The sequence below is a fragment of the Chrysochloris asiatica genome, unplaced genomic scaffold (genome assembly GCF_000296735.1).
Source record: "Chrysochloris asiatica unplaced genomic scaffold, ChrAsi1.0 scaffold00094, whole genome shotgun sequence".
Classification (NCBI taxonomy): Eukaryota; Metazoa; Chordata; class Mammalia; order Afrosoricida; family Chrysochloridae; genus Chrysochloris; species Chrysochloris asiatica.
Genome location: NW_006408612.1, coordinates 2345945 through 2357797, shown reverse-complemented (window position 1 = coordinate 2357797; position 11853 = coordinate 2345945). Strand labels below are relative to the sequence as shown.

Here is an 11853-nt window from a genome sequence, read left to right as displayed (position 1 = left end):
GGGAGACGGGGAGAGCTCTGTATATTTTTTCCTCCTAATTTCTCTTGGTCTTGATTTTCATTCGGTTCTACATGCAGCACTCAGGTGGCAAACATAGACAATATTTTACAAGGGGAGGTCTGTAGTTAATTTCTACATCAAATGACACTCCGAAAATAAATTCAGACTTCTGGGTAGATAGGTGAGGAGGAAAAAGTTTTTTTTGTGGCTCTTTAAACTGGTACAGAATATGGAAGGCTAAAGACTCAACCCAGGTGCAGGTTCCAAGAAGAAAGAAAAATACAACATAATGATCAATGAGGGAAAGCTATGAACTGTAAACATGTTTCCAATTTTATATTTTTAAAAAATATTGTCTAGATTTAGGAGCTGGGTTCTGCTGCAATTACACAATAACTTGCAGTGTCCGGCATTCTTGAAAGCTTTTGGAAGACAGGGCCAGTGTGGAGGGGGGTGGGATTTGTTATTTCTACCCCCACCCCACCCCCATCCCACCCTTACCCCTTTTAGAGTGAGTGCATGTGAGAGAAGATATTAAAGAGGTATCTGTTGTTTGGCAATTTTGCTAAGTCTGTCTTCATTACTTCGACGCTGTGCATTTGCTAATTTGGAGGCCCGGCCATTGACAAGCTTGCTCCATACACCTGCAAGCAATTTGCCGGCTCCGGTACCGGAGAATTGCAGAGATGGCAGCTCGCACCTATTCGATTTTTTTTTTTTTTTTTCCTTTTCTCAATGCACAGCAAATTTGGCTTTCAGTGCGTTATCTCTTTTGTTAATGTAAAAAGATTCCCTGGGCGAAAAAATTGCTCATAATTACCAGAGAGATGGGGAAACTGCATTAGAATAAATAAACCTGAAATTACTGTAATTATGTTGTGTTTGATGGGCCCGGCTTGTAATCAAGAAGAGAATACAGTGAAATGATGCTGACCCTCTTGGGTTTGCAGCTGTACTCGCACTTTGGGGTCTTTTTTTGCAGAAAAGAGTCATTTTGATAATCATTAAGCTGTGTGTAACCTATTTCAGAAGTGTTTTAAAATGAGGTTCACATTTTTTGAACAAGGGGGAAAAAAATCCCAAAATTGCATTTTGCCATTACAGACTCATACATAAGGAAAGGTTGTGTTTTCTAAGTGACAATTGTTAAGACATAATATTCGAAATCAGTATTTAATCATTATAATGAGGTATTGTTTAAATATAACCACCTTTAGATTATTCATAGTTTAATTAATATACTCATTATGAAAATCTTTGAATCAGATATTTGATGAACTACTTGTCAGTAACAAGGCAGCATTAATTAGGCCTATATTGAGATTAACATTTTTTAAAAGTACAACCGCTTATAATTATAATAGAGTCTAACTAAAGACCGCCTTCGTTGAACTAAAACTAATAATTTCTCTATTTGAACTGTTAGCAAGAGATTATTAAATTAGTATAAGCTAATATCTCAAAGTATTAAAAATCCGCTTGACCAAACAGCTTTTGCCAGTGGCTTCAGGCTTGGGCCGCGCTGCAGTCTGAGGAACCCGAGTCAGATCAGTGAGAGAAATTCACCTAAATCTCTTCACTAGCAAAGCCACACCTCTCAGGGGGAACTGAAGCTAGGAAGAGCCCTTGTCTCAGCGCCTCAAGCCCAGCCTAGCAAGTCGGTTCACCCTGTGTTTGAGACCCATCCACCTGGTCTGTTTCCTGGTCTCGGTGGTCTGATTTCCTCTCTAGCGCTCTTGGTTCTGTGGACCAGAAGGAGAAGAAAAGGCCCAGGCTCAGGCCCAGACCCAGGCCTACAGGGGCTTCCAGGTCCCAGACTCCATCCCCCACCACCCTCCAGGCCCCCTTCGCTTCCTCTCTCCGCAATTCCTCCGCCCCTTCCCAAAGGGCGTCGGAAGGGCCCCACGCATCTGATCTTTCACCAGCACCAATTGAAAAATGGGTGCTTGTCACAACACAGATCACTGCCTTCTCGGCTCTGCTCCCCACCGCGCGCTGGAAGGGGTCCCCCAAAGGCGGAGGGCCAGCCCCGCGGGAAGCAGCGTTGGAAGGCGGGTGGGGAAAGCGGGAATGCAACCGTGCTGCCCTGAGGATCCGCAGTTCTCCTAAGCTGTCTGGGATCGATGGAGGAGTCTGAGATTGAAGTCTGGAGGGATTTTGGGGTCGCAAAGTCACAAGGCGGAGAAGGGAGCTGCTGGTTGTCAGCTCAAACTGACTAGAGCGCTTAGCTGGGGATGCCTCTATAGTAGTCTGATCACGAGACTTTTTTATAAGGTGGCTTTGACCAGCTCTTGGGTTCCACGTGCCTCTCCCTTGCCATCTCCTTTTCTCAGGGATGCAGGGAAGAGCTTGCATTAGACTAGACGGAAATGGGCCTCTCAGTCGTCCGTGGGCTTGAGTGGGGTGGGAGTAGTTATGCAAGGGTCCCAGTGAAGTCCCTTGTCCCCTGGAGGGAGGTAGCCCGAGAGAGGAGTCCTTCCAGGCCCCTTTTCCCCCAGGGGATCTAGTATCCTCACAAGACCAAGAACCTGAAGCCTGATAGGGGCGGGGAGGGAGGGGTAAAGGGGGTTGTTTCTACTTCCAGGCCTCTCCAGTGGAGGTTAGAAGTGGAGGGCGCTTAAGTATTCCAGACCAGCTGCCTTTGAACTCTGCCCTCATCCCCTCTCAGGTGGCCTTTACCATCCTTTGGGTTCCAGAGCCCCTCTCTCTGCCTGTCAAGCACCTGTTTCCAGTCCCTCTTCCCTACGACCCCTTTCTCCAACTGAGGTGGGGATCAGATGCCTTGAGGGTCAGGAGAGCTTACTTAGTAAGAGGGACAGCCAAGTGGGGCAGATAACCTAATGTGTCCAGCGCCCAGTGCCCCATTCTGTCCCTGCCACAGCAGTTGCCTGCCCAGGTGCTACTTGTTCCAAGGGATAGATAGTCCAGTCCGGTTCCTGTTGCCAAGACCAGCACACAAGACAGCAGCGCTTTCTCGAAACCATAATTTTACTGTCTCAAAGAAACTTTATAACTTATGTACAAAGTCCCCCCCAAAAAATACAAAGCAATAAGTTAACATTCTCAATATAAAACTAAACTTTGACATAGAGAAACACAAAACACGGTTGATTTAAATTGATCACATTTTCCAAATTTTCACAAGTAAAATGTCAAGATTCTCATTTCACAAAGCATTGGGTTTTACAGCCACACACACACAACGGAACGGAAAAAGGCTAAGCTTGTGCAACATGTTTACAGAACAATAATAATAATAATAATAATTAATAACAATAATTATATGTCCAGCGATTAGATCCTGCACTAGAGACTGCGTTCAGTTCAGGGTGATGACTCGAATTTATTCTGTGGTCGACCTTCTGGGCATTGTTTTAAAGCTGCTTTTATCTGATTTTAAAGCCCACTCAATCAGGGAGCTCTTTCAAGCCTGCCTGTTTTCTGTCTGCTGTTCCTAGGTCCATTTTTTCTCCCCACGGAGGGATTTAAAAGAGTTTTCTTTCTGACCAGGCAAAGTGACCAAGCGCAATTCTCTTGAGATGAGAAAATCGCGTTGGCTTCATTTCTCTTTTCTTTATTGTGATTTTTAAAAATAATACGGACACATAAAATGCAGATCATTAGGCTCCAACCTCTTCATACCAGCGAAGTACAAAAGTTACTGTAAAAGTTAAAAATCACCAAGTCCTCCTTATTCATATATGTCCGGGTACATTTAAAGTAAACGGTGCATTTGGACTGTGCGCTCGGCGCGCCCCATGGAACCATGAACTAGGCTGGTACTCTGAGCCTTGGCGAAGTCCATGGTTCAATAAATAAAAACCCCTCCCTCCATTTCCCCCCAATTCCCGAACAAGCTACACAGATGCCCAGGTTGAGCCCAGGAGAAGGTCCGAAAGGATACAACGTCCCTGTATTCCCGAGCTGGGACCCGGTTACTATTTGAAGAGGCCAAAGAATGAGGACGGTTAATCGATGAGGACCTCGACTTCATCAGTGCACAGACACAGAGCGAAAGGAGACAGAGACAGGACAGAAAAGAGCTTTTGCTTTTTTTCTCCCCCCGACATTGCTCTTGTTTTTGTTCCTGATAACCCTGCAAATCTTAGGGTCCGTGGGTCGGGTCGGGCAGACTTGTCTTGCTGCTCCGGCTCCAGTTGTTTCCAGCCGTTGTGCCTGCGCTCTGAGGCCGCTCTCTGCTGTCGCCACACAGCCCAGGCCAGAATCGGGGCCAGGACACTGGTTGAGGGCGCCGGGGAAATCGCCGGGCCGGATCGCGCGTGGTTCCGAGGAGGAGGCGGCGGGCGTCCTGCCTTTACTGTCCCTTTTTCCTTCCCTCTGGGCCCATCTCCTTTGGACCCAGGGCATGCGGACAGGGTGGATGGACCGGGAGACGGAAGGGGCCCGGGCCAGGGGAGATGGGAAGGAGGTGGGCGGGTGCGGGCGGGCAACCTCACATGAGTTGGGGTTGCTGCATAGCTTCTTGGTGCGCCGAGGGGTACCACGACGTGTAGCTGGGGATATAGGAGCCCGCGCTGCCGCCCGACCCTTTCCCGGATGAGTTGGGATTCCAGCCAGAAGGAACCGGTGGAGAGCCGGCAGACAGAGCCCGGCCGTTGGCTAACGCGCTACCCTCCAGAGCTGCCCCGCCCTGCTTCATCAGCTTCTTGAACTTGGAGCGCTTGTTCTGGAACCAAATCTTGACCTGCAAGAGTGGACAACAACATGTCTCGGGCTGGGGCGGCTGAGCCCTCTGAGGTCTCGGGGAAGAGAGAAGAGGGCTGCGGGGTGACAAAGAGATCAGCCTCCGCTGCCCAGCGCGATCTGACAGCTCCCCCCACCCCCACCGCGGTGTAAGAGTCAAAGGCAGGGCAGCTAGCCCAGGCCCGCAGGGGGGCGTGGTGGTGAGGGGCGAGCAGCCACCCAGGCCTTCGCCTGCAGGGCCGCAGCCCGATGTCTGGGACGGTTTGCAGAAGACACAGTGGCCTGCAGAACCCCGAGCGCCAGCAATTCCAATACACAGCACATCAATAAAAGAATCCAAAACCTAGAAAGGAGTGGATGACGTTTATTTGCAAAGCGGGCTGCCTTCTCTTGGCACCGTCCTTTCGGCCTTGGAGTTGGGAGCTGGCTGAGAGACTGTATGGTTTTGTTGAACTTTTTGTGAACTCAAAACAACCTTTTCTAAGGATCTGTGGGCTCTCCCCAGCTCTGCTTCTAACCCCGGGCTCAACGTAAGAAACCTGCGCCAGTCGCGGTCAGGGCGCCCATAGGTCTCAGAGAAATCCAGGAAGGGAGGCCTGGGTCTCCACCAGGGTCTGGGTCTTGGGAAGTGTGAGGGCAAAAGAAAAGACCCTCCCCCCCCCATCGGTAAGGGGGAGGGAGAAAGAGGTGAGAGCCCAGGCCCCAGTGATTAGCCCCACACTTTAAAGGCAAAGGAGGGATTAAGCCCGGCTTCCATTGTTTCAGTTGTTAGGGCACGTGTGACCTCAGAGTCCCCAAAGAGAATGTGAAGGGAAATCCTTCCTCCGCCCGCCCTAATCAGATTGTCCTGGGCTGGGCCGGCCCAGGGCTGGGTGGTGGTGGTTGTGTGTGTGACAGGCAGCATGGGATATGATGAGCAGCGGCAAAGCCAGGACAGAGAAAATAAGGCAGAAAGAAGAGATGCCAGGGGTGAACGGACGCGCTTGCGCGCGCGAGTGTGTAAGTGTATGTGCACGCGTGCGTGTACATAGATATACACACACGCGCGCGCACATGACACCCCGATTCTGAGGCCCAGACAGCAGGAAATTAAGCCCCGGCGCTGGCAGCGTGGCGGCGGGGCAGCGGCAAAGTACCTGCGTCTGCGTGAGTCCCAAGGAAGCTGCGAGCTCCGCCCTCTCGGGCAAAGCCAGGTATTGAGTTTGCTGGAACCTCCTGTTCAAAGCCTGCAACTGCAAACTGGAATAAATCGTCCTGGGTTTGCGAATCTTTTTCCCCTTGCCATTGAAGCGCACTTCGCCGCCTTCTACCACCGTACTCTTCTCGGAGTCCGCCCCTGGAGGAACAGCAAAAGCAGGGGTCGTTGTTAATGCGGGCGCCGTTGTAAATGAGGGGAGCCGCAGTTAGTTTGGGGATTCAAGGGCAAGTGGCTACCAAGTGCTGGCGGAAGCAGGGCCAGGAAAAGAATGCTCAAGAATCTCCCCAAACCAGGAAAGGGCCCCCGCAAAGTCCTAGGGCCCGCCCCAGGCCGCTCCAGGAGGGCTGGGACCGTTCCCAGGCGCACTGCTCCTTCCTTTGCAGGGAAAGTTTGCTATTTTTGCAGGCGGTAGTTGAGGTTTAATTACCCTTAATTGCATACATTGTTTATAGCGCCACGCAATAAATAATTACCAAGACTAATACGTGCACATGTGGGTTTCTGTTTTCCAGCGGGGCATTGTGTGCTCGGCGTACGAAGCCGCCCAGAGGCCCAGACAGTGCCAGGGGACGCTCTTGGATTTAACCTTGGCTGCATAGTAGCTAATTGGTTGATTTTTTTTTTCTTTTTCTTACAAAATTTCTTTGCTATGATAAGAATCCACAGATTGATACCCACAACCTCCACTGCTCCCGCGCCCTCTTTCTCTCTCCCCGTTTCCCTGTACTCTCTGTCTTTTTCTCTAGCTCTGTCATTCCCCCTCTACCTCTGTACCTACTTCTCTCCCTCTCCCGACTACTGCACGTACCTGGGTCCTCCAGGCGGCTCTGGGCGAGGCTGGCGCTGCCCGGGTAGGACTGCACGGAACTGATGTAGGGACTGGACGCGTGGCTGCTGACCGAGTTGACGTAGGGGTAACCCAGCGGTCGGGAGAAGGACGAGGCTGAGCTGTAGGCGCTGTCGGGCTGCGAGTGGCCCGCCGAGTGTAAACAGTGCATGGAGTAATGCCCGTGGGACATGGGAGAAGGAGACATTTGCTGGTTGGGCGGCCCAAACTCCATAAACACTGCCTTGCCCGACACTGGGCTGTTGAGACTTTCTGGCATGGTGGTCATGGTCATCTCTTCTCGCTGGGTCTGGGTGTGGGTCTTTCTCTCCTCTGCTTCCCTTTTGGGGGTCTCTGTGTTTCTCAGGACAGGAAGGAACCCAATTTAAGCGGAACAGGGGTTTTCACTTTCCATTCATAAGAAAATGGAGTTTGTCTCTTTGAAAAGTCTAAGCATGATGCTGCCGAGCTCCCCAAACTCGCTTCAAAGCTTTGACTCAGCCAAGGTCATAAATATTCATGAGCTGGCGGAGCTGATTGGTCCGCTGTCTTGCATAATCACCGGGGATTGGTCCGAGATGCTCCGGCTCGACTGGACTAGAGCGGACAGGGCTGCCGGGCCTCGGGAGAGATGCGTTCACACTTTGCGGCCCGGGCTCCTCTGCAATAGAGCGCGCCTTGCGGGGCGCACAGTGCGCTGCGGCGCCCACTCCCGGACCTCCGCGGCCCGCGACTCTTCAGTCTCCCGCCTCCCCAGCGCGCCTTCCTCCCCAGAAACCAACCAGCAACTCCGCGCCACCGCCCTCTCTCCAGCTGTCCCCACCCTTAACCCGCCCCCAGCTCCAGGAACCCCCGGGCCGCTTCTTGCAGCTGCCGTCCCGGATGGCCGCTGAGCCTGGGGACTCCCTGGAGCCTCTCCGCAGCTTCTTGAGCCGGGAGTCGCACAGTTTGGGGGCGCCCGAATTGGCGAGCAAAGCGCAGCACTCCCAAGCGCGCCTGCGGCCTCACACAGCACCCTCCTGGCCTCACCTTCCTGGTCCCTGGCCGCTCCGCCACAGCCCTGGGATCGGGATTTGGGTCCCTACCCACGAATTCACTCACTTGGTCGCCGCGCCGCCGCCGCTCCCTGGGGCCCGCTAGCATTGCTCTCGGCCCAGCTGGCCAATCCAGCGCGAGACTGCACCGGTCTGATGAAAGCACTGTGCGCAGAGAGCCAGAAACCCGCGTTTCTCCTTCCAGGAAAGGCGGCCGCACCGCCTCCCCCAATACACACCCCCTCTTTCCCTCCCAACCTTCCTCCGCCTCCTCTTCCCCTCCCCATTTCCCCTGCGCCGTGCGCCCCGCACTGACTCGCTCTGAGGGCGCTGCGATGCGTGGAGCCCAGGCCGGTGGGTTTAGTTCTGCTTGAGACTTGGACCTTGGACGTCAGGTGGTCATTTTCCTGCCTCCTGGGTTCTGTTGAGAGTATCCAAGGTTTAGGAGTCCATGGAGGACACCGAATAAGTAGCCCTAGTGGCGCTATGGTTAAGTGGCTGGCTGCTAACCGAAAGGTCGGTGGTTCGAACCCACCAGCCGTTCTGCGGGAGAACGATGAAGCCCTCCGCTTCCTAAAGATTACAGCCATGGAAACCCTATGGGGGAAATTCTGCCCTGTCTTATAGGGTCGTTATGAGTCGGAATCACTCGATGGCAACTAGTTGTGTTTGGGGGCAAATTCAGGCATTTAGTAGGCTCACATATCTATGTGTAAATATGTCTCTCATTGACACACAGGATCTCCCCCACCTCTTGTGACCCAAGCGGGCTCCACCTGTCCTAGGGGATAGGGCTGGTGGAGACAAGAGCTGACAAGGCGCTTTCTAACTACTGGGGCGCCAGGTACAGCAACACACACTAAAGTCTCCCCCACCCACACTCACACCCCCACTCCACCCCTTCAAACCACATAACCACCATCGTGCGACGTGGCACACACTACAGCGGGCTGCTAGGGGCTGTTGGGTCCCCATCCCGACAGTCCCACGGTGAATCCCAAATCACTTTGTTAGGTAATTAGAAAGTGTTGATAATTATTTCTTTCATAATTTAGCGGTGTGACGGGAACAGGGAAATGATCTTGTGAAAGTTCACACGTGCAGATGTATTAGTTACTGATTCATTTGATTAAATGGTAGTCTCAAGTGCTCGAATCCGCAGCTGAAGGCTCCCCATTAGCATAACACTGATGTTTAATTTTCATACGCATAATTAGCCATATATTTAACACTAATAGCAACATGCAGCCTTTCAGCGTTAAACAGCCCGAGATTTGATCTGGCCTGAGCTGAACCTTCCCCGCTGCACCTTCCCCTGTCTGGAGAGCGCAATGATCATAGTACAAAAACCTCTGTAATCAGGCACATTTTGGCAAAGAGAGAACACCAATAAAAATGAACATTCAAAACAAATTACATCGGTCCTGTCGTTACAGATATCAGTGGAGGGGGCTTCTCTCTTTTTTAACTTCGGTAGCAGCAGCTGCTGCCCATAGAATCCCTCTTTGGCTTAAGGGCGCGGAATATTTCAGGAGCAGAAATATTTCAGGCAGCGTGGTTGGAGCAAAAAGAGAAACAAAAGCAAACACAAAACAAAACAAACCCAAATCTTCCAAACCAATAACGGGTTTGCCAATGTTTAAAAGATTCCCCCCCTCCCTTAATCACCGAACCACACGGCGAGGCTTTGTAGTAACAACCAACTAATGACTTCACCACCAGACAACCCCCGGAGCCACTGGGGTATTCCTGATTTTCTGGATACACTTGTGGTTTTAATTGCTCCTTCCTAGAGCCTGTTTTGGGGTGTGAAGTGCCACGCGGTGCGCCCAACTCAGCCATGCGGATGCCGCCCGGGTCCCGGCTTTCCTGCGCGCTCCTCCCGGGCCCTGCCCACGTAAGTGATCAACGCCGGGCGGGCTTGGATTCGGGGTTGGGGCCGGGCTGGCAACTCCCAGCGCTGAAGGAAAGGCGTGAGAAATCTCGAGGGCCTACCCCTTCAGGACCAGTTTATTCCCAAGATTTGAAGGGCGAGAAAGGGGAGCGAGGCGGTCGCCTATCGTGACCGTCTCCGGGCGTTTCGTTCCCTCAACATCTGGAAGGGGGATCCAAGTCTTTCATGTCGCGGGGACCTGGCTGACTGGGAGGAACAAAGACCCCGCGTGCAAGCCCTTGGGAAACAGTGTTGCTTATTTCAAAAGTGAATTGTGTGTGGGTAAAGGAGTTTCTACACTCCCAGAACTATTTCTAAGCCCCAAAGAAATAAGTCTGGGGAGGGGCTCTGAGCGGGTGTCCCCGAGGCGCGGAGTCTCCCTACCTTGGCTAGATTCTCCACGTGCGATTTTGTATCTCCTCTCTGATCCCAGAGTGGATTGGACCCCCCCCCCCCATTCTATAAGTGGACACCTGTTCTGAAACGACTGTTTTACTAAATTTTTGCATGTCCCAACTCTGAGAGGGAACAAAACTCTCCCTTTTATCCAGAGTGTTGAATTTGGAGTAGAACTGTTGGAGACACTTACCAGGACTGAGTGCCTGGTGGTGCAACCGATTGTGACTGGACTTCTAGAGGCTCCAGGGTGAGATTTGGGGCCAGTTCAGCCGGCAGAGAAGGTAGGGAGGTGTGTATCAGGTATTTTTAATTCTCCTTAATTTCAACCTCAATTCAATCTTAATTTCAAACACAGTTCATTCTCCTTCAACTTTGTTTTCTACTGCTGCTTATTGGCTGGTGCTGGTGAGATATAGTTGTGTGTGGAGGGGTGTACATGTAAAGTCCATAAAAACAAACTTGAAGCCATTGTGTCGATTCTGACACGGAGAGCAGGGTAGAACTACCTTTGTAGAACTTTATAGGACTATCTTTATAGAAACCGAATGCCACATCATTCTCCTGTGTAGAGGCCGGTTGGTTAGAACTGCCTAAATTTTGGGTTGCAACCAACTGCTTTAATCACTGCGCCACCATGGAGCCTACATATAAATTTATATAGTCGGTTAAATATGACATATATATTTAGATGTTGTTAGTCACTTTAATGGAGTACTGGTGTGGCGCTGTATGATAAGCACTGGACAGCGAACCACAAGGTCTGCGGTTCAAACCTACCAGCCGCTTTTGAGAAACCCTTGACAGGGTCACTGAGTCGGAGCTGACTGGACGACGGGACTATAATAAATGGGATTAGAAAGTGTCATATAAGGACCCCCATCTAGGAATAATTGCAGAAGCAGCGTGTTACTCCCGAGGTTGGTAAAATCCTGTGGTCTTAATACATTTATTCTTGGGGAACCTCAGAGTTCCCCAAGATCTGCAGATAAGATAGGGCGCTAATGGTTACAATCCTATTGCTCTAGGAGAGAAGTGAAGTCATTCTCTACAAATCTCTCCCAAGGGCAGCGGGACTCTCTTCTCTAGGGAATCCAGAGTGTTCCGAATGGCTCCAGTCTATGGCTCTTGATCATCTCCAGAGCACCCCAAAAGCTTTTTCTATGTCCCTTGTAAATCCCCAACCCCTTCTTGATCTAGTCTCGCTCTTAGACCCACTAGAAGTGTAATTGACTTTACCCCAAATCTGCATCCTTGGACACAGAGAAACCGAGGTTGAGTTTGGGGGAGACTCAGGGAAGTCCTGAGTTCAGGGTAAAGCTCGAACTCTCCACTGTTCCTCCAAGCGCACTCCAGGGCCTCAGTTCCCCTAGCTCCTTCCCCACCTTTCTGTCTCAAAGAGGAGCTGACTCCCTGGTCTCTGATCACCCACGCCTACTGTCAAGATTACAGGTGTCCACCTCACCTTGGCAATCTCGCCCCCAAATTGTTTTCAGCGGAGCGCAACTTTGCAAAACCCGCTTCAACTAAAGTTCTCATAACCATTGAGCGCACTGACGCTTTCACTGAATTTGCTCCTAAAACCAAGGCCAGAGGGTGGCTTCCTGAGGCCAGCTCCTCCCTATCCCTGAGTCTGGGTGTGAACGGGTTCTGAGGAGGGCAAGCAAAGGAAGGAACTGGCCTTGGAAGATGCCGGGTGTGGGATCGGATTTCCTATATCTAAAGCGGGTTGGAGCTGCCGTTAAACCCGCCAGCTCTAGCC

At 51.4% G+C, this 11853-nt stretch overlaps 1 protein-coding gene across 2 annotated transcripts; it reads right to left on the bottom strand.

Moving 5' to 3' along the window:
* Positions 1-4291: 4291 nt before the first annotated feature.
* Positions 4292-7221, bottom strand: DLX1 (distal-less homeobox 1). Of its 2 annotated transcripts, XM_006866636.1 has the most exons (3): positions 6711-7221; positions 5841-6040; positions 4292-4705 (listed from the first exon to the last, which is right to left on the bottom strand). In XM_006866636.1, exons 1-3 carry the CDS (start codon positions 7021-7023, stop codon positions 4454-4456), a joined length of 765 nt encoding a protein of 254 aa, XP_006866698.1. In that variant the 5' UTR covers positions 7024-7221; the 3' UTR covers positions 4292-4453. The 2 variants fall into 2 exon arrangements, with proteins under 2 accessions (XP_006866698.1, XP_006866699.1); XM_006866637.1 differs by lacking the exon at positions 5841-6040 and having other exon boundaries at positions 4629-4705; positions 6711-7023.
* Positions 7222-11853: the final 4632 nt, after the last annotated feature.